The sequence below is a fragment of the Bactrocera tryoni genome, chromosome 1, assembly GCF_016617805.1.
Source record: "Bactrocera tryoni isolate S06 chromosome 1, CSIRO_BtryS06_freeze2, whole genome shotgun sequence".
Lineage (NCBI taxonomy): Eukaryota > Metazoa > Arthropoda > Insecta > Diptera > Tephritidae > Bactrocera > Bactrocera tryoni.
The window spans coordinates 10984325-11009043 of record NC_052499.1 but is presented as its reverse complement, the minus strand read 5'-3'; the positions used below and the strand labels follow the sequence as shown (position 1 = coordinate 11009043).

Genomic DNA, 24719 nt, shown 5'->3' with positions numbered 1-24719 from the left:
TTTCCAATTTTTCGGGACACTGTACAGTAGCTTACGACCATAAACTGTGCCAATTTTCATGAAGTTATCTCGTCAAATGGAAAAGTTTTCATTATAAGAACTTGACCTTGATTATTATTGATGCTATAGTGATCCGATTTTGGCGACTCCAACAAATAAGCAGTTTCTCAAATAGAAAAGTACGTATGTATATCAAAGTACAGATCGATATCTCAAAAGTGGCGGCATTAGTTCGTATATATGTATACTTGCGGACAGGCCAACAGCGGAAAATTATGAATCGACTCAGCTCGCCACACACATTATATACAGAGTTTTCGAACTTTCCTTCTTGGTGCTACAAACTTGTTTAGGGTAGAATTAAGGCGCTATATACAGTCCAAAAATTTGTACAAATATTATGGAATATTTAACACCGTATTTTAAGATGTAGTGTTAGTAAAAGTATTTATTTGGAAAGGAACTAAAGCTGATCTCTGAACTGGATCCTCTGAAATTAAATAACCAAACCGATTTCGTTAATATAATGTTAAATCTAGTAATTAATTGGAGGAATAAGCAAAATAAAATTTTTTTTAAAAATTGTGGCCTCTAAAAAAAATGGATTTTTGACCAAAATTTCAGTCTCAATTGTTCATAAAAAAATATCGGTAAGAAAAAACCTTCGTTTATGAACTAAAAAATATATTTAAGAAGCTCGAGTTAAAATTTTAAACAAATCGGCTTAGCCATTTTCGAGTAATGTTGGTCGCCGTCTTTGAAAAACCATTTTGAGAAAAACACGTTTAAAGTTTGTACTTCCAAGCACTCTGAAACGCCGCTACAAATTTGCGTGTAACTTCGAAAATATTCACCGGATATGAAAATTTCTGTGTGTATTTTTAAATATATATACATTAAGAAAATACAATAAAAAAAAATTGATTTTTTGAAAATTCTAACTGTATATAACCTCTTAAATGCAAGCAAATAAATGTTGCTCATACGCCCTAAACACCCAGTCAATATACTTAAAAGGCACCTAGAGTGTTTGTTAAAAGTTATACACCTGACCATTATATAACACATAACAACAGCAACCGTTAAGAAAAAGTAAAAAAAAATAATAAACCACGCTGAGAGGGCGAAACTGCAACATGCCATTTTGGTAAAACATGAATGAAGCGATTTCGAATTTGAGTACAGACTCTAAATATTAAACACGAATAGAAGCTGCGAATTTAACAGATGTATCTCGTTGCGGGTGTAATTTTTTCACATGAACGCATTTTACATGCACATGCATACTGAATGCTGTGGGTGGGGTCTCTGCTCGACTCACAGAGCTTCCGTTGAAAACAAGCTAAACGCCGAAAGGTAACAAATTCAAATCAATTTGTCAACTGTGTTGACAGTTGTAGGCACATGCATGTGTGTGTGCATGTGATGAGCGCAGTGGAGCGTCAAATGCAATGGCTCTAACATGCACTCACTCAGTTATATAACAGCGGCGACTGCTAAAATTCGGTAGATATATTTCGCTACAAACTTGCTAAATGCTACTTACAAAAATTTAGTTATGCACTACATATACACACGCATATACATATATAATATGTAAACAAATTTTATATGCATATGTGCATTACCTAAATATCAGCGACTTTAATTTTGGCTACTGTTGCGGCGGTTATTAACCACATTTGCACTGCCTCCTCCATTGTCCGTCATCGCCTGCAATCGCTACAACTTGTTCTCAACTGCTCTTACGTATCAATCGCTTCATGTATCTATGTATTTATTACATCTACAGGCAATTATGTGTGTATGCTTTAGGTCTCCTGTCTCAGCGTAATACGCCGATCTACACGTTAGCTGATAGTGTGGCCGACGTGCGAGCCAGCCCACTGTGACGCGCTTAGAACTTCTATAAAAATGCAAAATCACAGTGTTGTTTCGTTTCAGTTCGTTGCTACGTTCTTACAGACGTGTTCTGCTCAAGTATAGCTAGTACTCAATGCGGGTTATATACAACAATTAGTTCTTTCTCGTTTTCGGTCTTGCACAAACTAATAAATTATATTTCTGTCAACTTAGTCAAAAAAATATATAATTAAATCTAACCAAGGACACTAAGTAATTTCACGATAAACATACAAACTTAAGAAGTGAGTGTTGAAAAAAAGATAGTGAAAGTGTTTGCAATTGGAAGATCTTTGCAAAGTGATGAATGAATTGATAAAATAAAGGATATATAAGTATATATTTTTATTGGGATAACCAATATTAACTTCAGTACTTAACTGTTTCGAATTGGTTAGCGCGTTAAAGGGTCATATACACGTAGAAAGCTGAAAATTGTATCCTGAAATTTGTACGCATATGTTTTATAGAATCTTTAACTGTATTTTAAGACTTAGTATTAGCAAAAATATTTATTTGGAAAGAAACTACAGCTGATTTCCGGGAGATTCTCTCAAAAAAGATGTTTTGCGGTGATCACTATATCTCTGAACTGGATCCTCTGAAATTAAAAAACCAAACAGATTTCGTTAAAGTTATGTTAAATCTAGTAAAGCAGAATGAAGCAATAAGCAAAATAAACAAAATAGCGGTTTCTAAAAAAAATCGATTTTTGTAAAAAATTTCGGCCTTAAATTGGTTATAAAAAAATTTTATTTATTAACAAAATTTTGGTATTAACTACTATAAAGTATTTTTAAGAAGCTCGTGTTAAAATTTAAGACGAATGTGTGTAGCCGCTTTTGAGTAATGTTGGTCACCGACTTTGAAAACACCATTTTGAGAAAAACGCTTTTAAAGTTTGGCCTTGTACTTCAAAGCACTTTGAAACGCCTTTTCAAATTGCGTTTGACTTCGAAAATATTCACCACAACCATATGCAATTTTCTGTGTGTATTCTTAAATACATATACATATATACATTAAGAAAATAAAATTTAAAAAATCCATTTTTGTTTAAGCCCTTGAGTCCTCTTAGAGTGAATATGTAAAATAATGAACAGTTTTTGACCCCTAAAGTGGGTATATGTTTCGTAATTTTACCTTGCAAAAGATTTTACGCAAAAATATTAATTTTCAATATTAATAAACTACTTTGTTTGTAGAAATATTTAACTAAATAAACCAAAAAGACTCCGAATAAATGCCGCATACTGGTGTAATCTAAATTGCATGGAAAAAAAATCTCGCTTCCATTTTTTGCATAGAAAAACAATAACAACCACGTGAAAATTTTCGACGACCTTTTAAATTTTCTCACACATATCCATACATAAATAATGAAACTCAAATGAAACGATGATACTTAAACACGGCGAAACTAATTGGTCTATAAACTAAACACATTATAAACAAATATTTACACTTTTGCAGTGCCATAATTTAATAATTACTTAACCCTATTATTTTCAAATAAACCGTGTTTTACTACTCTCGATAAAAAACTATGATTCAGCTACATACACAAATAAAAATCATTATTTTTTGACGAAAAAGTCTGTGCTCCTTTTTAAATATTTTTCATGTATGATTCGTCTGTTATGATTAATTTATGGACTAGTGAGTTTTAGAGGCTGTCCGCAGGGTTCGGTTTTGCTAGCAGGCAATAACTAGAATTTTAGTACTTCGCTTCCACTACTACGCCTTCAAGGGTTATTCGGAGCAATGAATTCTAAAGGAATACCTAAAGTCTTGAAACACAAGCAACACAGGGTATAGCGCATAGCTACTTTGGGTTATCGTTGATGGTGGACATATCAAAAAGCTCCTAATTCTAGGCAAAATTTAGTTTATTAACAATGTAATGATCTAAACAGGGCACCTGCTCTTAAGACCCCACCATCAGAAAATGGTAAAAGTGGATTCTGGGGAGTGCAAAGCATGCTTGAAGAATGGTGAGACGCTGGTACATTATCTATGCCACAGCTTCAATAGCTCAAACTTATGAGATATTGGGCAGCTGGAGTGGAAAAGAAGCTGGTTTTGCACCTAATCCACTGCGTTGCTGGTCAGGGCTTAATTTGGTTACCACGTGGGAGTACAATGGGCCAAATGATGGCCTAATTGCGGCCGCCTGCGATCTGATGCTCATGCGTCTCTCATTTCAACCAAACAAATTTTAGAGTTTGCCACTAAAAATAAACAAATGGTCTACTGTTAGTTTCGATTTCAAACATATAGCCAAAAATGCGTCACTTATTGCCAGTCTTGGTAAAACACGAGAAATTTGAAGAAACTGAAATGCGCCCGCGTTGCCAGCATAACTCCTTACAGGATCATTTAAAGGGGAAAAACAATATTTTAGTTAAAATCTGAACTTAGAACTTGGACGGAGGAAAAAACAGAAAATTGGATTTTTAGGCAGACATTTTTACAAAAAAATTAAAATTTCGCGTCATTTTTTTTTCAAATATGTAGTTGTAATCAAAAAAAAAACTTTCGTCCAAGTATCTTAAAGACCTGTGTAAAATTTCATGAAAATCGGTTCTCGAGAAATCTTCCCAACCGACTTCAAAAACACAGTTTCGAGACAAACGCGTTTAAAGACGGCGCACTTAGTCTAGCCAGCCTCGAGAGCACAAGTTCTCAAGGCTGTACCGCCGAAACTATTACTCGAATCAATTATCAAGTATAGGAAAATAATCTAGAGTTGTTGTAGAATTTAATAAGACAATAAAAAAATCGATTTTTGGAAATCCGTATTCCCATGTAACCCCTTAATAAAGATTATATTATCAAATACAGATTTCAAGAGAAATGCCATACTAAACAGTCTTAAAATCATATACAACAATAAGAAGAACACAAAAACAATTTACAACCTTCATTGTTGATTGAATCAAATCTACTTTACAGATCAAAGAACACTTCAACAATGGAACCAAAACACTCCTTATTGACCATTGCGCTCATTGCAGCGCTTGTTTGTTCCACATTGGCAGCCAAAATGCGTAAGGATTTTGCTTTTTTTTTCTTTTGTGCTTGAAAATATTTAATTTTCTTTCCACAGCTGATTACATACAAATATGCCACCGAAATGATCCAAAGATAGCCGAGTGTGTTAAGGACTCAGTACACTCTATACGACCACACTTGGCAGATGGTATTGCGGAGTTAAATGTGCCCGCCATGGAACCGCTTTTTATTGGCGATCTAAATATATTAGAAGGTGGTGCCAACGGGATTAACGTTAAAGTGAAAAAACTTAATGTTTGGGGTTCATCGAATTTCGAAATCAAAAAAATTAGGTGATTATAATTATTTATTTGTTTTAATTGTTTGTTATTGTTGTGATGAGTAGCATTCTTTAATTTTGTATTCTTTTTGTGTAAATATTTTTCGTGTATTACTTTAGAGCCTCGGACGATGCTAAACGCTTTGATTTCGAACTGATTTTGCCATATCTACATGGTGAGGGCAATTATAATATCAATGGGCAGCTGTTGGGTTTAACATTGCGGGGTAATGGACCTTTCACTGGAAATTTCAGTAAGTTGCAAGAACAATAAATAGATATTTATAAATATATTTTAATATCGGTGTTATGATAATTATATTCACATTACTTTTTAGCCAACTTTTATGCTTTTGTGAAAGTTGTTTTCGATGTTAAACCCGTCAACGATGTTGAAATGATTAGTCTCAAAGATTTAGTTGTGAAAATTCGCACTGGCAGCGGAAGTATACATTTACAGAATCTATTTGGAAATGATAAAACGCTTGGCGATATTATAAATGACACCATTAATCAAAACTTTGAAGTTTTCACCAATGAAGTTATTCAACCAATCGAACGCGCCTTGGAAAAGAGATTCAGCGACGTGGCAAGTCAAATCCTAGACAGCTTCACCTACAATGAACTGTTTCCCGTTTAAATGCGCAAGCTCTACACGTTAGTAATAAATAGTAACAATTGTTCACTTATAATATAATCATACATACATACATCTTAATTTATATATATAGTATATTTAATATATTTGTATTTGAGGTGAATACGCGAACTTTCAAAATGTTTTATTTTGATTGTATATTGTAAATAAAATATATGTATGTAACCGAAATTATTAGTGAATATCTATATAAGCAATAGCAAAAATGAATATTATGTGATATGTATTAATGTGTTAATATACATTTATAATACGAAATAAAAGGAATGATGTGCATTTGCTTTTTTCCATATTTTTAGGAGTGAAAAGATTGTTTCTAAAGATTTTAAAAGTATAACGCGATTATCATCCAAACTATCACAGTGAAAGAAAGTTATATAGTCAAGTTGTAGGTAATAAAAGGATCTACAATTTTCGTGTTCACAACTTTTCCCACAAAGCAAAAATTTACATACTTACATAAGTGAAAATTTAAAATAACCAAGTTTTTGGTTTTTCCTTTCATCTTTTACAATTTTTTTCTTTAAGAAATTTAATGAAAACTTGCCTTTTTATCTGCCAACTAACACTTCATTTTTTTATATAAAGTATTTATTTGCTTATCCACATTTATTTTGACTTGAGATTCAGGAGCACTCTAATTTGCAAACGGAAATTCTCACTTCAATCTATCAGCCTTTTAATTTGGTGTGCTTAGCCCGAATTTGTGGTTTGAGCGTTCTAGGAAATCCTCAAAAGAAGCAGCAAACAGATCTGCCCTCATTTTCACTTTATAATCTGTCATTCAAATCCGTCTCCGTGCGCTTCGTATATATTTCCTGCGTAGCACGGAAATCAAAATTTCAAAATTCTATCGAAAATGTTCTCTAATATAGATTAAATTTTATATATTTACACAGTACAAAGATAACAACACACATATTAATATGTCTATTGCCTCAATTAGCGCTATAGTCGCATTTATTTGCAAATTACTAAAAAATTGGAACGCTTCTATTTGAAATAATATTGAGCTTTAAATATTTTTTTTTCACTTTCTTTTCTACATTGTATGCGCTGAAAAAATGTTACCTCTCTTTTCACAATTTTCTTTCCCCAAAATATCTCAATTGAAACTAAAAGCCACCAGTCGTATAATAACAACCAGAACACGTTTATAAACGTTCATAATTATAAACGTTCTATGATAACAACTAATAAACGTTTTACTCATCTAAATACACACATAACAATTATTTTATTAACAATATTAATAAATGTGTGTTAATTCTTTAATAAATAAACTTACATCTTTTATAACATTGCTTAACAAAAATTTATTCATGAGTTAGGCGCGGTATAGCAATTGAAACCTGTTGACACATTGGTGCGCTGGCAACTCTAGTGCCTTATCATAGTCTCGTATTCTGTTTTGACTTTCCGATTCTTCTTTAACATATGTTCATTCATGCTTTTACTTTTGACAGATGTGTTTGTTATTTTTCACAAATTCGTTTCTGATGTGAAGTGATACGGAAGTAAAGTTGTTTTGGGGTCTTTTATTTACCGTCATATAGTGCACTGGTGTACAGTTAAGAGTTTTTAAAAGTAAACAAAGTGTTCTGTGTGTAAACAATTCGATCGAAAAGTGTATAATAATGAATAATTCTTTGGGTTCCTTTGGACAATGGCAGCTCATACGACAGCTGGGCATAGGTGGCTTTGGAAACGTTCATCATTGGAAAAATATTGAAACCGGCGAAGAAATTGGTATGTGCGATTTAATGGTTGGATAACCAACTTAATGTATACATACATAAGTATGTATTTAATTATTATTAGGAATTAAATTTGTTTAAACAAATTGAATTACTTTAATCTGTAATTTACGAGTTTAAATATTTACAAAAATATTCGCATGTATGCGCAAAAGAAGCAAAATGGAAAAACAAAAAACGCGTGCATTAGTCAGCCTATCAGTTCCGAGAATTCCGAGTTGTTGGGAACTTGCGGCGGGGGCTCGGGGTTGATCGTAGATGTGTTGAACGTGTGAAGCTCGCGTCTCTACAGTATTTGTAAAGTATTTATAAAATATAAAACGTACATACATACATATCGTTTGCTTACTGCAAGGCTGTTATAACTCGCAATGCAATTTTGGATTATTTATGCAGGAATGTCGATAAACTAAAACTCTGTATTGTTTCAAAATTGTATGCTTCTAATTGCCAAGTGGGAAAGTATATGCCGTTATTATTCCGGAGAAATTTACCGAATATTGAAAACTCTACAAGTGTTTTTCTCAAAGTAGCAAATTTTGAGTTATGACAGGCTTGCAGTGAGCAAACGATATGTATGTAAGTATGTGCAAGTGTATGTTTCAAGTGGCACTGAATGCGATATAAGGTATATTTATTATTTCAAAAAACTAATAGCCCTATAATATGTTTTTATATAAACATTATTTCATAAATTAATTGCAATGCGCCTAATTTTGTATATATTCAATGCATAATGCTTAGGTATGAATGTGGGTATTATTGTTCTACGTATACAAGTTATGCTTTGGCATTTCGCCAAAAAGACTAAAATAGTTCTTATACCTAGGCAGCCGAGTCTACAATTTCTAGAAGGAAACAATTCCAATGGTTTAGCTAATATCGACGCCGCATGCTTTTTTTAAGCATCCGCGCTGTTGACTATGTACATACATATATAAGCAGTAAGGAAGCACTATGCTCGATTGTAACCGAACATTTTATACACTCGCAGTTTGGGAGTATTGAGTATGTATGGCAGCTACATATGTACATATACTTACGTATGCTATAGTGGTTGGACTTAAGCGTATATCAAGATATCTAAATTTTTACAAAAGTTATCGCTTGAACGGTTGTATGAACAGACTTACGGACTTCAAGTGACCCGGTATTCAATTCGACTCGTCATCCGGATCATTTATATATGTATCCATGTTATTTTATTTATTTATTTTTACTCGTTACAAACGACCGTTAGTACAACAAAACTATTGTACTCTAAGGCAACCTGTTGCAAGGGTATGAATATACATACATACATACATATATGAAAATGCATTTCAATGCATACAAAAGTACATACATATCTGCACATATGGAAGTACATTTTTGTCTACATATATTATTGGCATGCGCTTGTTTTAATATGTTTGTCGCTAACTAATTTATTTAATAAGTTTGATATCTTTACATTCATTAAGGGCAAGTACTTACCGTATAATGTCTTGAAATAGAAACGCTTATGTTGATAAGAAGAGGCAAATATAAATTTCCAAGAAAAAAATTGACGCGATTGTAAGTGAATGGTGTTTTGATAATGTACTTAACGTTTGTTGATTGAATAAAGACAAAAACTCTTCATTGTGGTAAGCCAAACTTCCTATCGACAGCTGTTGTAGCGATTTGTTGATACTTATTTCGTTTTAGTGCATAGGGTGTTAGGTTTTGTTAGCAATTAATAAGAGTATTAATGAGTACATATTGGAAAGCCACATTGCCTCTTCTTTACCGAAAATTAAACATATCAGACATTTAGTATAACAAACAACAACAAAGCGGCGGGGGCCGATGGATTGCCGGCCGAGCTATTCAAACACGGCGGCGAAGAACTGATAAGGAGCATGCATCAGCTTCTTTGTAAAATATGGTCGGACGAAAGCATGCCCAACGATTGGAATTTAAGTGTGCTATGCCCAATCCATAAAAAAGGAGACCCCACAATCTGCGCCAACTACCGTGGGATTAGCCTCCTCAACATCGCATATAAGGTTCTATCGAGCGTATTGTGTGAAAGATTAAAGCCCATCGTCAACAAACTGATTGGACCTTATCAGTGTGGCTTTAGACCTGGAAAATCAACAACCGACCAGATATTCACCATGCGCCAAATCTTGAAAAAGACCCGTGAAAGGAGAATCGACACACACCACCTCTTCGTCGATTTCAAAGCTGCTTTCGACAGCACGAAAAGGAGCTGCCTTTATGCCGCGATGTCTGAATTTGGTATCCCCGCAAAACTAATACGGCTGTGTAAACTGACGTTGAACAACACGAAAAGCTCCGTCAGGATCGGAAAGGACCTCTCCGAGCCGTTCGATACCAAACGAGGTTTCAGACAAGGCGACTCCCTATCGTGCGACTTCTTCAACCTGCTTCTAGAGAAAATAGTTCGAGCTGCAGAACTAAATAGAGAATTTACCATCTTCTATAAGAGTGTACAGCTGCTGGCGTATGCCGATGACATTGATATCATCGGCCTCAACACCTGCGCCGTTAGTTCTGCTTTCTCCAGGCTGGACAAGGGAACACAGAAAATGGGTCTGGCAGTGAACGAGGGCAAAACGAAATATCTCCTGTCATCAAACAAACAGTCGTCGCACTCGCGACTTGGCTCTCACGTCACTGTTGACAGTCATAACTTTGAAGTTGTAGATAATTTCGTCTATTTAGGAACCAGCATTAACACCACCAACAATGTCAGCCTGGAAATCCAACGCAGGATTGCTCTTGCCAACAGGTGCTACTTCGGGCTGAGTAGGCAATTGAAAAGTAAAGTCCTCTCTCGACGAACAAAAGCTAAACTCTATAAGTCGCTCATAATTCCCGTCCTGCTATATGGTGCAGAGGCTTGGGCGATGCAACCGATGAGTCGACGTTACGAGTTTTCGAGAGAAAAATTCTGCGAAAAATTTATGGTCCTTTGCGCATTAGCCACGGCGAATATCGCATTCGATGGAACGATGAGCTGTACGAGATATACGACGACATTGACATAGTTCAGCGAATTAAAAGACAGCGGCTCCGCTGGCTAGGTCATGTTGCCCGGATGGATGAAAACACTCCAGCTCTGAAAGTATTCGACGCAGTACCCGCCGGCTGAAGAAGAGGAAGACCTCCACTCCGTTGGAAGGACCAAGTGGAGAAGGACCTGGCTTCGCTTGGAATATCCAATTGGCGCCACGTAGCGAAAAGAAGAAACGACTGGCGCGCTGTTGTTAACTCGGCTATAATCGCGTAAGCAGTTTCTACGCCAATTAAGAAGAAGAAGAAGTATAACAATTATCGGTTAAATTACTAGTTAATTATCTAAGTACGCTAAAGGAGGTTTCAATTAAAGCAGCTATGAGTTTTTAAGTTGACATAGTAACTAATCGAAACTCTTCCCACATCCCTATCTTATGAGAAGAGGTAGGGACACAATGCTCAATGCTTCAATGTATTTTAGAGTTTCATTTTTTTTTTTAATAAAATTAGGCGCTACAATAACTCGTCTCAGTGCCTTCATCTAAAAATCAACAAAACGAAATGTTTGTTTGCGCAAACGCTTGAACACATTTGACAACACTGGCTTTATGCTCCATTTATCTTCTACATAATAATCCAAAACAAACTAATAACTTATTATTTTATAAACAAAATCGATTCTTCCGAACTCATTGCAATATTTAAAGCTAAAATATCAGATATTGTTTATATCCACAGGCAACAATAAAAATTTCTCAATTTCATACATATGGATACATAATTTATACAAACACAAATACTATAAGTATGTATGTGCCTGCAGTTCGGTTGTTGTTAGTAGGTAAACATACATACATACATATATAGTACAGTGGATTATTTTATTAAAAACTGCCATCACTTCTGGATAACATCCACTGTAGCACGTTTACCATTGGTACACAAAGAAAGTCTATTTAACTTCATATACATCCAAAATGAAACATGAATCGAACGTGTTCAAATTGATAAACAAATATATATTTTTTTTATTCATATAAAATTTGTTCTCCATATGCCAATTAGGAGCTGCTTGCTTACTATGCGGTAGATGGTGTTATCAGGAAAATATTCCCTCACAATTTTAATTTCTACATATTCGTGGATACTTGATTTTTGTATTGTGAAATAAAAGAATGTTATCGAATTTAATATATGTGTGGCATTTCTCCCAAGTTTTTTTTGATATACCATATATACAAATCATATAGCTTGTATACAGTCTGAGATACATACATATTTACTTACATATAGGGCCGTAGTGAGAAAACCGGTGCACGGGGATGATTGTAGTGAATTGTTGTAGTAAAAAGTGTACAAAAATGTGTGCCAGAGCATCTTGCCCCCTTGAGAACTCGGGATCTGCGGGAAATTTTCTCAGATCTCCCCTCTCTCTTGTTTAATGCATAGTTTTTAGAATTTACTTTATAGTTTTTCGCTTAATAACACATTGTTTGTGAGACATTGTTCCGATTTTGCTCATCTTTAAATTTTTTTATTCATTCTTTTGCAGCAACGAAAAGTTTAAAGGAGAATCATAACCTTAGCAAAGATGAAATCGCCAAACTACAACAACGGTGGCGACAAGAGAGCGAATGGATGAACCAACTACAGACACCCTACATAGTGCGGGGTCTAAATGAAAAAGTCGACAAGCCATTTTTGGAGTATTTAACACAGCAGCATGCATGGCTACCGCTACAGCCCATCGTCATGGAGTATTGCAATGGCGGTGATTTGCGTGCACAGTTATTGCTGGTGGAAAACACAAACGGTTTAATAGAATACGAGGTACGCGAAGTCTTGCTGGCACTACGTCATGCAATTGAGTTTTTGCACACAGAATGTCGTATTGAACACCGAGACTTGAAACCGGACAATATAGTCATACATCAGATTGGCAGTCGGCGGTTGTACAAGGTATTTATTACAAACTCTACACAACTCAACCACTCTAACACAGTGCTAATGTATGCATATTTTCACACAGCTCACCGATTTCGGTTTCGCACGTAGTATTAGTGAGAACACGATGCTGAAAAGCATCGTCGGCACAAGAAACTACGTCGCGCCAGAAGTTCTCGACACGGCTGAATATAAAAATACCGTTGACTATTGGTCAATGGGAGTGATTGCATTCGAATTGATCTGTGGCAATCTGCCTTTCATTCCACATCAACAGTTATATAGCATAGTAACAAATATACGAAAGAAAAAGGAAAGCTGTATTGCCATCACGGAGGATTTCTATGAAAATAAATTTGAATTTAATGAGCATATTCCATTTGAAAATCGCATGAGTACTGTATTCTTAAAATCCATCGAAGCGTGGTTAACCATAGCGCTAGATCAAAACTACAGTACGCGCGGCAAACGTCTGTCACCATTGACACAGGAACGTGTGCTAACATTTTATAGTGAGCTGGACACGATTTTATCGCAAAAAGTGTTGACGATATTTTATTTGCCCACCTTAACATTTTACTCATACATAGTCACACCTGAGATGAGCTTGCGCGATTTTAGAGATATGATCAAAAGAGATATTGGCATAGAGAACTTTTTTTGCATTTTTCCAACCGGTCATCCACGGCCTGAGCTGTCGCATACTTACAAGCCAATCGATTTTTTTGTGGAGGAATGGCAAGTTACACGCGATGCCAATAATCCACCGGCGATGCTGTATATTGCGAGTATAGACACAGAATACACGATGCCCACACCGCATATTCCTTCATATATAAAAAAATATTTTAATGCTAAAGTTGTATTACCCGAGAGCGTCGTGAAGATTATAGAGCAAAGCACACACTTTTTGCTCAGCAACGAACAACTGCATCTAGAGGCTTTTGTCAGTGGCTTAAAAGAACAAGCGCTCACCGCTGAGCATGAAATATTCCAGTACAATACAGACATTAAAGGAAATAAATTGGAGCATTACTTTCATGCGCTCACAGAAATGCATGGTCGCGTAGAACAGTTCGCCATTGGCATTGAAGCGGCGAAGGAAACGTGTAACATGCAGGTGATTGTCAACTATTATACTTACATTAGACCTACAAACATTAGTGATAACAGCTTTAAAACTTTCAAAAAAATATGTACATACATATGTGTGATTTTTAGGGCGCAAGATGCGAAAATTTCTTCAACGATTGGTGTGCTAAAGCCGAAAAATTCAAGACGCATATGGCTGAGTTAGAGGCACTGAAAACCAAAGTTAGCCGATATTATAAGTCCGGTTTAAGGCGCGCCAAGGAAATGGCGCTCAATCATATTTTTGATGAGCTAAAAAATAAGGATGTATACAAACTGTAAGTTCTCATGCAAAATCAACTCTTTCAATATTTAATATCTTCCTTCTTTTTCGCTTTCTAGTAAGGAGTTTAGACGACACCTAGGTATTGCATCGACAGAACGTTTAGAAGTCTGTAAAACTGCCGTGTACGATTGTCTAAGTCAAAGGGAGAAAACAATTATGAACGAACATTTGAAATTTGCTTATTCCACGATAAATTCGGTGCAAAAGGAATTCGCATTATTGCAGAGTATCGTCGACAACAGCTTAAATCGGTTGATACAAATGCGCAACACTTTACACCAAAATACATTGGAATTTCATAAAACGATGATTGATTTATACATAAACGGCAATAGGTGCAATCCCTATCTGTCACAAGATGGCGATGCGCCAACATTTGTGAATGGCAATGCTGCGAGCAGCATTAACGAACTATTCCAGTACCCAGTGCAGTCATTGATTGATGAAGCTACGGAGCGTATGATGCAGTAAGTTTCCCAGAGCTTTTGACTGAATTTTATGCGAAGAATTATTGTACGGTTCTCGTAGGCAGTATATGAACTTTAGTTAAGGCTGACTTTGTTTCAAATATGAGGTTAGGTATAGTCAGAGACATGAAAAAATTACAATTTTAAATATTTTTTTTTTTTTTTGCTTGTAAATGTTTTTATTTTAAATTTGAAGAAAATGCAACCCTTTAATTTTTTTTAACTTAATTTTATTTATTTTTTCTTTTCAGAATGGATATTGATGATGATGCAAATAGGAATAATGATCTCCCAGCTACCATAACTGATTAGCTGACATTTTTCACCTTTTTCGCAATGCATTGTGCCGAAAATATTATTAGCGTTAGTTTATAATTATATATTAGCTAAATATGACTGATTGTGATAGTACATATATATCTAACACATTTAAAAGTTTATATAAATATAAAGTATATAAATGGTTTTATACTTTAAATTATATAAATTGTGCTTAAAAGCACAGCTGCCATGCGGTAAAAGCCAAGTTACAAAATTTACTACCAAATTAAAGTATGTAATTTAAGGCAGTCACAACTTGATTAGCACATAAGCACTCTCACAAAGCATGACGCATTTTTTGCTAGTAAACTTAAAGTTAAAATAAAGTGATTTTATTAAATATCGTATCTATAAGGTACGTCATATTTTAAGTCCTAAGTTTGAATAATTTTGAAAAAATCAAATCAATCGTGTAGTAATCGCATTTAAGAAGGCTTATCTTAACTTCACTCCTTCGATATAGCACTGGTTTTGGCACGAATGCTGCCGTTGAGCTCGTGTATTGTCCGCGCATTATCAAATATTGCCTTAAGAAGGTGCCAGTGTGAGTCAAATCTAGAGCTCGCGGTGACTAGTTAATGGCCATCTTTTTTCGACAACCAACATCCAAGCGTTTGTTGTTGCATAAACCGAATGTTGGTGGGCGAACTTAATGCACCAACATCCAACTATATCGATTTCCTTGCACTGTTTCGTTTGGAACTATTAAATGTTTAACTTTAAATAATATTTCTTTAAAATTAAGCTATTTTTCATAGCGAACAATTTCCATGTATCTGATTTATATACATACGTACAATAATATGTAAATGTCAAAAATCATTTATCACTGTATGCATTTTTTGTTATGTTTAAGCATGGATTTTATAGTAAACTATTATCTATTATAGGGTAAAACCCTTTTTTTTTTAAGAAAGTCTATGTGACCATATTGATAACTTTGTAAGTTGAATATGTTAAAAAAATAAAAAGAGACAAAAGACAAAACGTTGACTTTCGCTGCACCAAAACTACTATATAATACCACCTCTTATGAAACGTGATCCACTTCGAGGTTCCCTATTTAAAAAAAAAACACACAGAAACTTCAAATTTAATGTGGAATGTTTATTATCATTCGAAAGCGCATTCTTGGTATTTATTTTTTGAAGATTACCTCTTTCAAATGTTGGCCGCGGCTACGTCTCAGATGGTGCATACGTTTAGTTCAATTTTTTAGATGATTCGTTCGCGTATTTCGACTGGTAACTGGCGAAACTCGTGTGATGTTTGGCTCCAAGGGCTAAATCGAAGCGGGATTGTCCGCATAAGCTTGAGCATTTACATATCCCCACAGAAAAAAGTCTTAACGGTGTGATATCACACGATCTTAGTGGCCAGTCGACCGGCCCAAAACGCGAAATTATCTTCTCACCGAAGTGTTCTCTCAATAAATTCATTTCTTAATGTGTTGAAAGTGGATCGTGGATCGTGTGTCGCCGAGGTCACGAACTTAAATTTCAAGCATCATAAGTCGGTTATCATGGCGCGATAACAGTGGCCATTGACGATTACGTTCTCACCGGCATCATTTTTGAAGAAATATGATGATGATTCCACCGGCCCAAAAACTATACCAAACCTTTGTTTTTTCTGGATGAAATGGCAACTCTTGAATCTCTACAGCGACAATTTCGATTGTTTTCATATCCATTGATCTAGAAATGAGCCTCATGGCTGAACGTCAGATCTTCTTGGAACTTTTCAATAGCCCATATAGTGAAGCGATGTCGATTGGGAAGGTCGAGCGGCTTCAGTTCTTGCACAAGCTGGATTTTGTACGCTTTCAATTTAAGAACTCGACATAAAATGTGCCAAAGTTGCTCCATAAAGCAGTTCGATCAGCCAATAACAGGCTATTGAAAAAAAGTACTTCTACTTGGATCACCCGTTTGCATATTGTCGCCAATCGAGTTAAACCGTTTTAATCTTTAATATATCAACCTCTTCCGCACACAACCAACAATATACCCCGATAACATTTTGGTCCCGTCCACACGAGGTGAAAGCAACTTTAAAACGGCTTAAGAACAGGACAGTCCCATGGTTCAATGGAGTACTGGCGGCGGGATGCTGGAAAGCCACATATTTCAGCTGCTAAGCATCATTTGGTCGGATGAATACATGCCCGATGATTTCAATATGAGTGTACTCTGCCCTAACCACAAGAAGGAAGATCTCGTAGTCTGCGCCAATTACCGTGGAATCAGACTTCTAAAACTCAACTTTCGAATCTTATACGGTTATGTAGAATGACGTTGAGTACAACCCTCAGTGCCATCCATCCTTTTTGGAGCCGTTCGATTACCACACGAGGTTTATTCATTATAATGCTAAAAAATGTCATAAGCGCCGCAAATCTGATCCTCAGTGGGACTGTCTATCCTCAACGTGCAATGCTACTAGGGTGCGCAGATAATATTGACATCGTGGATCTTAACAATAAAGCCATCAGCGCAGCCTTTTCCAGCCTAGAAAAAGAAGCGAAAGAGTACCTGGAGAGGACATACAAAGATTCCACGCGTCTTGAGAACTACGTCACTGTTGAGAGCTACATATGTATATATTTGAAAAAGTTAAGTGCTTTATGTAGTATATTGTTGAACCACCATAAATTCCATCAATAATCTAAGTCTGGAGATCAAGCGCAGAATAACTCTTGTCTACTGGTGCTACTTTGGGATCGGTATGCAACTGAGATGGATGATGCTACAGCGAATTGCTCCTTTAATGAATGGCCTGCCAACGGAAGCAAGTGCATCCACGCATCCAATAAAAGGACCAGGTGCATAGCGACTTGCAGTGCAGGCTTGGCATGTAGAATTGACATGATCTCGCTAAGAATAGAGGCAAGTGATGAAGCTTTGTGCACTCGGCCGACCATCGGTTGTAGTGCCAAAGAAGAAGACGAATACTTGGGGATTTTATTTTGTCTACGGCAATCGCTATATTTACTATGTACATAGGTAAACGAGTAGGGCATAAATTTGCAATGAACGTGGAGTGGCAATTATGGCAACAATAATTTGTAAATAAACAATTGTAAAGTGCACATTCAGCAATGTCAACGGTTGACCTATGAAAACTTCGTCTACCACCTTCAAACATGCAGCTCAGCGACTTTTGCTATTAAAAAAAGAGATATTCACCTACTATATATAGACCATATCTTACTGAATGGTGTCGGTGTACAGTTCTATACGAAATTTGACAAGCAAAATGCAACTATGTATTTTTTTAATGTTGTTGACCACTTATAGTGGCGTTGTGATGGCGGGACCCAGCGTTGAAAAGGAGCGTGCGCAATTACGTGAGTTTAAGGCATTGCAAAATATTTATTTATATTTTATTAACCTAACCTGTTGACGCCACATATTACCTCCGTAGCTTCTTTTGTGAAAATATGTCGACGCAGTGACCCGAATTTAGATGTGTGCGCACGTAATTCCTTGCTTGGCATGAGGGAGCTGCTGCATTATGGCATTCCGGAGCTATTTATACCACCGATCACGCCATTGGTTGTGCCTGAAATTAGAATGGATCAGGATTCGGGTGCAATTTATCTGCATTCCACTTTCAAAGACATTACCGTTAACGGTTTGGCCAACTTCACGCTCAACGAGCTGCATATAAATCCGCAGAAAATGCGAATGACACTGATGATGAGTGTGCCGAATGTGACAATGAATGCAAAGTATAAAATGCAGGGCAAAATTATGATGATGCCACTGATGGGCGAGGGTGATTTCAAGGCGAATTTCTGTGAGTCACTTCTACATATGTACATAAAAACGATTTTATTTATTTTCTTTAATAATGTTTCTTAATCTTCATTAGCCAATGTAGAGTTGAGCACGGTGATTAACGCCGAGCGTTATACCAGAAAGGAGCGTCTTTACGCCAAAGTGAAAGATGTCACGGTGAAGTATAAACTTGGTAAGGCGGACTTGCATTTGAGCAATCTTTTCAACGGTGACCATGCGCTGGGTGAGCGTATGAATACATTTGTGAATGAAAATTGGGATTCACTCTCGAGTGAGCTGCGTCCTTTGTTGGAGACTTCAATATCGGATATAGTGCGCGCTTCGGCGGAGAAGATATTCGATACTTATAGCTTTGATGAGTTGTTACCCGAGTAAATGTGATAGTGCTAACAGAATGTGATGTGTTCGAATGCGAAAATAATGTATCACATATTTCATAAGTTTCTAAATAAAAACTAGTTTTAATAACTACAATTTGAAAAAATTTTTATAATCTTCGAAATTTTAAAGATTTAATTAAGTAGCTGGTATACCGGTTGTTGTTGTTATAGCGGCAGAAAACATTCCTGACGTAATTTGGAGGAATGCTGACGGTTCAACAGTCCTTGGGCAAATAAAAATCAGAGTACGTTCCGGTTACCTAGAGCCGACTGTCGTAGGAATGGAATACACATAACACTAATTTATTGTTACTTACGTGCTACTAATTAAAAAATTCGTAAACTAAATAGTTTATACAAATACCAAAAGGTCATCCATTTCGATGTACCCTACTTTTCTAAAGAAAACTTTGAATTTAATTAGGAGTGTTTATTCTCATTCGAAAGAACATTCTTTGGAATTATTTTTTGAAGATTATCTCTTTGAAATTTTGGCTGCGGCTACGTCTCGGATAGTCCTTGCGTTGAGTCCAATTTTCGATGACTCTAAGGCCGGAATCGAAGCGGGATTGTCCGCATAGACTTTAGGCTTTACATATCCACACAGGAAATATTCTAACGATGTGATATCATACGATCTTGTGGCCAATCGACCGGCCCAAAACGTGAAATTATCTGCTCACCAAAGTGTTCTCTCAATAAATTCATTTATTGATACGATGTGTGGGAAGTGGCGTCGTCTTGTTGAAACCAAATGCTGCGAAGATCACGGGCTTTAATTTTAGGCATCAAATAGTCAGTTATTATGGCGCGATATCGGTCGGCATTGATCGTTACGTTCTCACCAGTATCATTTTTGAAGAAATATGGACCGAAGATTGCACCGGCTCACAAACCACAACAAACTGTTGTTTTATCTGGATGAAATGGTAAGTCCTGAATCTCTTCAGGTTGCTCTTCGTCACAAATCTGAGAATTTTGCTCGTTTACATACCCATTGAGCCAGAGATCGGTCTCATTACTAAACAAAATTTTGTCGCGAAAACGTCGGATTTTCTGGGTACTGTGCAAGAGCCCATAGAGCGAAGCGTTGCCGCTTGGGAGGTCGAGCGTCTTCATTTCTTGCACAAGTTGTATTTCGTACGCTTTCAATTTATAATCTCGACGTGTAATGCGCCAAGTCGTTCCATACGCCAGTCCGAGTTGCTGCGAACGGCGGCGATCGATTCTCCACGGTCTTCGTGTACACTCTCAGCTACGGCGTGACATGTTAGTACTCCTACTAGACCTTATAATGTTCCTTTTATATTTTAATAGTCGGCATATGCGGTCAATATTTATTTCATGCCACGTTTACCTACTTGTTGAACAAGACAGGGATTGATCTCACCGAGACTCAGCTAAATCTATGTATAAATGTGTATGAGACATAAAAAAGTGCGTTTTACTCTTTTCCGGAGTTAAATTGTGGTGTGTTGCCTATTTTAGCTCGTTCAACTGCTTCAAAAATATCAAGAATAACACTATGTCCTGGAACCCATTGCAGATTTATCATGAAATAGAATGTTAGATCCACTAAGAAGTCAAGGCATTCTTTCACTAACTTTGGCGAAACAATAGGACACTTTAGTGATCTCAAAGCCACCTGCCTATCTGTATATACAAATATATTCCTTGTTGTGAGCACACTCTTGTTAGAACAAGATTTATTTCTTTAATTGCTGTTATCTAGTGGTCTGGTAAACGGATGGCGATTTCAGTACCTAGTTTCGCAGAAAGGATACATCCTTCCACTTGGTTATCAAGTTTGGAACCAGGCGCTCGCCGCTCTTCCACTCTGCTCTGGTAGGAAAGGCAATATTGAGAACCGAATTTAGATTCAACGCTGTAGGATTTCGAACATCCGTGGTAATGGGAAGAAACGGAAACTTTTTAAGTGTCATAGAATGCCGCTTGTTACTGGTGACTAAAATGGAGGATTATCTCAGTCTAAGAGCTAACTTCGCTATCATGTGCTTACACAACAAGTGAAAATCCTAGATACCTCTATATAGAACTCCATCATCTTATATAATATTTTTATTCATTATAAAACGAATATGCATATATACAGAAAGCAAACATCTCTCTAATTTACAAATAAATACAATAAACAACAAAAATAACAAAAATAACAAAAGCAATTAAAAACATAATCACAGCAACCATAACTTTAGTGGCATCTTCGAGAACACATTATTCCATAAACCATGGAAAATATCCGCTAAACCCAACTCCAAATCAGGGCGCAGTTCGGCAATGACCTCTTTTGCATTTTGGTTGAGGAAATTGTTGATGGAAGCGGCTAATATCTCATTGCCATTGAACAGGTCACTCAGGTGAATACGCATCGCGCCCACATGGAACGTAACCTTCATCTCATCAATGCGAATGACTTCCTGAAGGTTAGGTAAAATTTATTTATTTTTTCTAATTATATTTAATAAAAAATTAAGTAGTTACCTCCGGTTCATTGCTTAAATGTATTTTGGTGTACACAGCGGTTTTTACATCTTTCAAAGCCATACGCACATCGCCGTTACCAACCAGCGGTAAAAGTAATATATTACCCTTCAAGTTGTATTTCGCGCGTATGCGCAGTAACGGTATGTCCAGTTCAAAATTTAATAATTTCTTCTCAAGGTCCAGACTAGGCGATTAACAAAACAGCAATAAAGTTAGGTGTAGTCATATATAGATATAATGGAAGACTCACTTGGCTCGCCGCACGGTTGCATTTGAGGGTCCGCGAATGATTAGATTTTGAAAGCCACCTGAAAGTACTAAGTTCCCGCTACCCTTTGATACCGAAACCTGATCAATATGCAGCGGTTCAAAACTTTTTATACCGATCGCCGGAATGCCGGCCGCAAAAGCGGGGAAACAACCCTCAAATAGGCGTCGAAAACATTTCTCTTCGTTGGGATTTGCACGTTTGCAGGTCTGTAACCAACTTGCTGTTTTTGGGGAGAGAAAAAGATATTAATTTTTAATGCTGTGAAATGTTGGATTACACCACCCACAGTTCACACTTATAGTACATTGCAATAATTTGGTAAAATTAGTAAACGCGATAGGAAACGAACACAATGTTTTATAACCGACCAAAACTTCAAATCGGTAGAGCGCCTGACATAAGCTCGTTGACTTCCAATAACGCTACATTAAAAATAAATTAAGGAATTTCCAACTACAGAAAAGCTGATTAATGCACTCAAATTACTCTTTCGGAGTTAAGGGGTTAAATTCACTTGACAGCCAAAAAAAAATCACTCTAAGGCGCAGGGAAACTGGGCATACATATAAAGGAGTCTAAACAGTGCTGCGCTAAAATTCACTTTTCTCTCAATCGCATCCCTGAAAACTTGGACCGCTTCGTTATGGAGGCTACACCTGGCATCTGTTTTTATATGGACTGTAAGAAGTCACTGGATAAGAGACGCAATGAGTCTTTTCACAAATGAGTCGAAGCTAAGAGGGAAAGTTTTCTGTAAAGAGCTTCCCCTTAAGCTTAGTTTTAGGCTACCGTACTACTGTAGTGTGTTTCAGGCAGTAGCATTTAACTCACTAACTGTGCGCTCGACTTTAGTCAAGAAGTGTCTGTACTCACTAGAAATAACATCAAGCCACTTCATCATCAATCTCCTTTTGGTGCCTGGTCATAGCGGAAATGCGGAAAACTGAGAAGTTGATGAACAAGACGGGGTACCCTTAAAGCGTTCACATCGGAGTGGGAGCGAGTCGGATCTCCGTTGCCATCTTGCGCTCTAGCACTGGACCGATGGATCTCGGGTGGTCGACGACCAGCTTCTGCGCGACTTTGAGGTCCTTCTGGGCTAGAGTAGAACGCAAAAGATCTATAGAACTGCTGTTGCTTAGCAAAGTTCATCTTCATGCTCTTCCCCTATGTCCAGCCTTTCCAAAACTGCGGCTGAAACATTTCGGCAGCCATACCTGCGGCAAACCAGCAGACATAGCCGAAACTAACATTGGCTGACCTAACAAATTTTTGTTCGGCTCAAACGCTTTGTCGATTTTTGAGCGTCTTTATCAGAATTTTTGCAGATGCTCTGAGCACCACCAATGGCCGGCGTTAGAAGCTTTCCAAGTGATATCCGGTTTCTACGATCGATAATTTCACCTAACTAGCAGTTTTTACATCCTAACCCAGATACCGTAACCGATCTCCAGGAGGAGCTTCGAAAATAGGTGTCCACCGATGAGAAAGATTTTTCAGCTTAAAATAATCTCAAACCTCCCAAGACCAAAAGCAGTTATTATTACTGAAGATTAATATAGTTTATGATTGAAAAGCTATTCGTTCAAAATGGCGGCTTTCCAACCAAATATCGTTTTTCTGAAATATTTACACTTCAAAGTGCCTTGGAAAATCGAAATGTTTACTCAAAATCGTATTCCTTTCACCAAATCTTTGTGATAAGTACATCGGTGAAAATTTTAAGTCGATCGATCTGTTTGCGAAAGAATTTACCTTACCGAATCCAAAGACACCGCTCCGAAAAAAAAAGTGGGTGCCGATTACACTAAGTCAAAAGATTTTACGCACATATCTCCGAAACTATTTGCTGGATGTACTTCGGGGAATTTTCTCAAATATATTTGATATAATTATATGCAAAAAATAATTTTTTTTTTTTTCAATTCAGAAGTGGATATAACCAGGAACGTAGAGAGAAAACTGTGGCCAGTGGATGATTGTAGTGAATTTGTTGCTAGAGTAATAAAATCTGCAAAAAATTGTTGTAGAGCACCGGGGCCCCTGCCTCAGGCTCTGTAGGAATTTTCTCCGATCTTTCTTATTCACTATTTCACTGAATATAACCCTTAACTCTACTAACTCGCACACCGAAATTCAATTAATTTCAAAGTTCAGACTATTTCCTAACGACGACTTTTGACATTTGTGTCCGGTTTTAGAGATCTTGGGTATCAATTTCTCAGCACATAATTTTATTTTTTGCAACTAAACTTGTCACAACAGTTTTGTAGCAAAAGTCATGATGTTAACTCACAACAAAGTTCAAAATTTCAAAAATTGTTTACAATCAAATTATCTTACGTCGTTCTTGCAACTGCGGCGCATTATTGATAATTTCGCGTGTGTAAGCGGCAGCCGCTTGCGCCAGACAAATTGCACTGAAGATGCTCAGACTGTATTGAATTTTCCAATTAACGCTTTGTTGTGCCATCTTAACTTAACGGTTTCGTATAAGACACTGTCAGCACTTGAACTTATTTTCAAAATATTGCTTTGAACCGTTATTGCATAAGTACTATTTTTTTAACTGAATATGTCCTTCTCGCCTCCAATGCCGAGTTATGTGTATACTTATTACTAGCGCTTTAAAGAGGAGACTTTGATTCTTTCGTTTACGCTTGTCTACTTGAACCCGCCCATTACCGTTAAGCCCGACGACTTGCACTGAAATGCGGCGCTACAATAGTGGACACTTCAGTCCAAGTCTTCGCGGCCGCAAACAAAAACGACTTGTCGAAAATGTTGATAAATATTCGTCTTTCATTTAAAACTTTTCACTGCCTCGCGTGGCTGTATCCAAATGGGAGTTAATGATATCACGGACGGCTGCAAGTGATCCATGCAATTTCTGCCATTTACTCTTTCCACTCCACACTGATCGCATCGCTTGTAAACGAAAACAAGTCTTCAAG

General features: G+C 36.6%; 4 protein-coding genes across 5 annotated transcripts; 3 read left to right on the top strand and 1 right to left on the bottom strand.

The window, feature by feature from the left end:
• Positions 1-1934: 1934 nt before the first annotated feature.
• LOC120770369 (protein takeout) lies at positions 1935-5936 on the top strand. 2 transcript variants are annotated; one of them, XM_040097796.1, is made up of 5 exons: positions 1935-2147; positions 4858-4952; positions 5012-5249; positions 5357-5490; positions 5575-5936. In XM_040097796.1, the coding sequence occupies exons 2-5, from the start codon at positions 4877-4879 to the stop codon at positions 5874-5876; spliced, it is 750 nt and encodes a 249-aa protein (XP_039953730.1). In that variant the 5' UTR covers positions 1935-2147; positions 4858-4876; the 3' UTR covers positions 5877-5936. The 2 variants fall into 2 exon arrangements, with proteins under 2 accessions (XP_039953730.1, XP_039953722.1); XM_040097788.1 differs by having other exon boundaries at positions 1935-2353.
• A 1433-nt stretch (positions 5937-7369) lies between these two features.
• On the top strand, positions 7370-15793 carry LOC120770355 (inhibitor of nuclear factor kappa-B kinase subunit beta). The gene is made up of 6 exons (XM_040097763.1): positions 7370-7643; positions 12210-12616; positions 12687-13721; positions 13823-14010; positions 14075-14485; positions 14737-15793. The coding sequence occupies exons 1-6, from the start codon at positions 7532-7534 to the stop codon at positions 14795-14797; spliced, it is 2214 nt and encodes a 737-aa protein (XP_039953697.1). The 5' UTR covers positions 7370-7531; the 3' UTR covers positions 14798-15793.
• Positions 15794-17962: 2169 nt separating this feature from the next.
• On the top strand, positions 17963-18990 carry LOC120770361 (circadian clock-controlled protein daywake). The gene is made up of 3 exons (XM_040097776.1): positions 17963-18155; positions 18233-18607; positions 18683-18990. Exons 1-3 carry the CDS (start codon positions 18023-18025, stop codon positions 18982-18984), a joined length of 810 nt encoding a protein of 269 aa, XP_039953710.1. The 5' UTR covers positions 17963-18022; the 3' UTR covers positions 18985-18990.
• Positions 18991-21184: 2194 nt separating this feature from the next.
• Positions 21185-24423, bottom strand: LOC120782725 (protein takeout). The gene is made up of 4 exons (XM_040115151.1): positions 24109-24423; positions 21745-21985; positions 21492-21678; positions 21185-21427 (listed from the first exon to the last, which is right to left on the bottom strand). The coding sequence occupies exons 1-4, from the start codon at positions 24236-24238 to the stop codon at positions 21185-21187; spliced, it is 801 nt and encodes a 266-aa protein (XP_039971085.1). The 5' UTR covers positions 24239-24423.
• Positions 24424-24719: the final 296 nt, after the last annotated feature.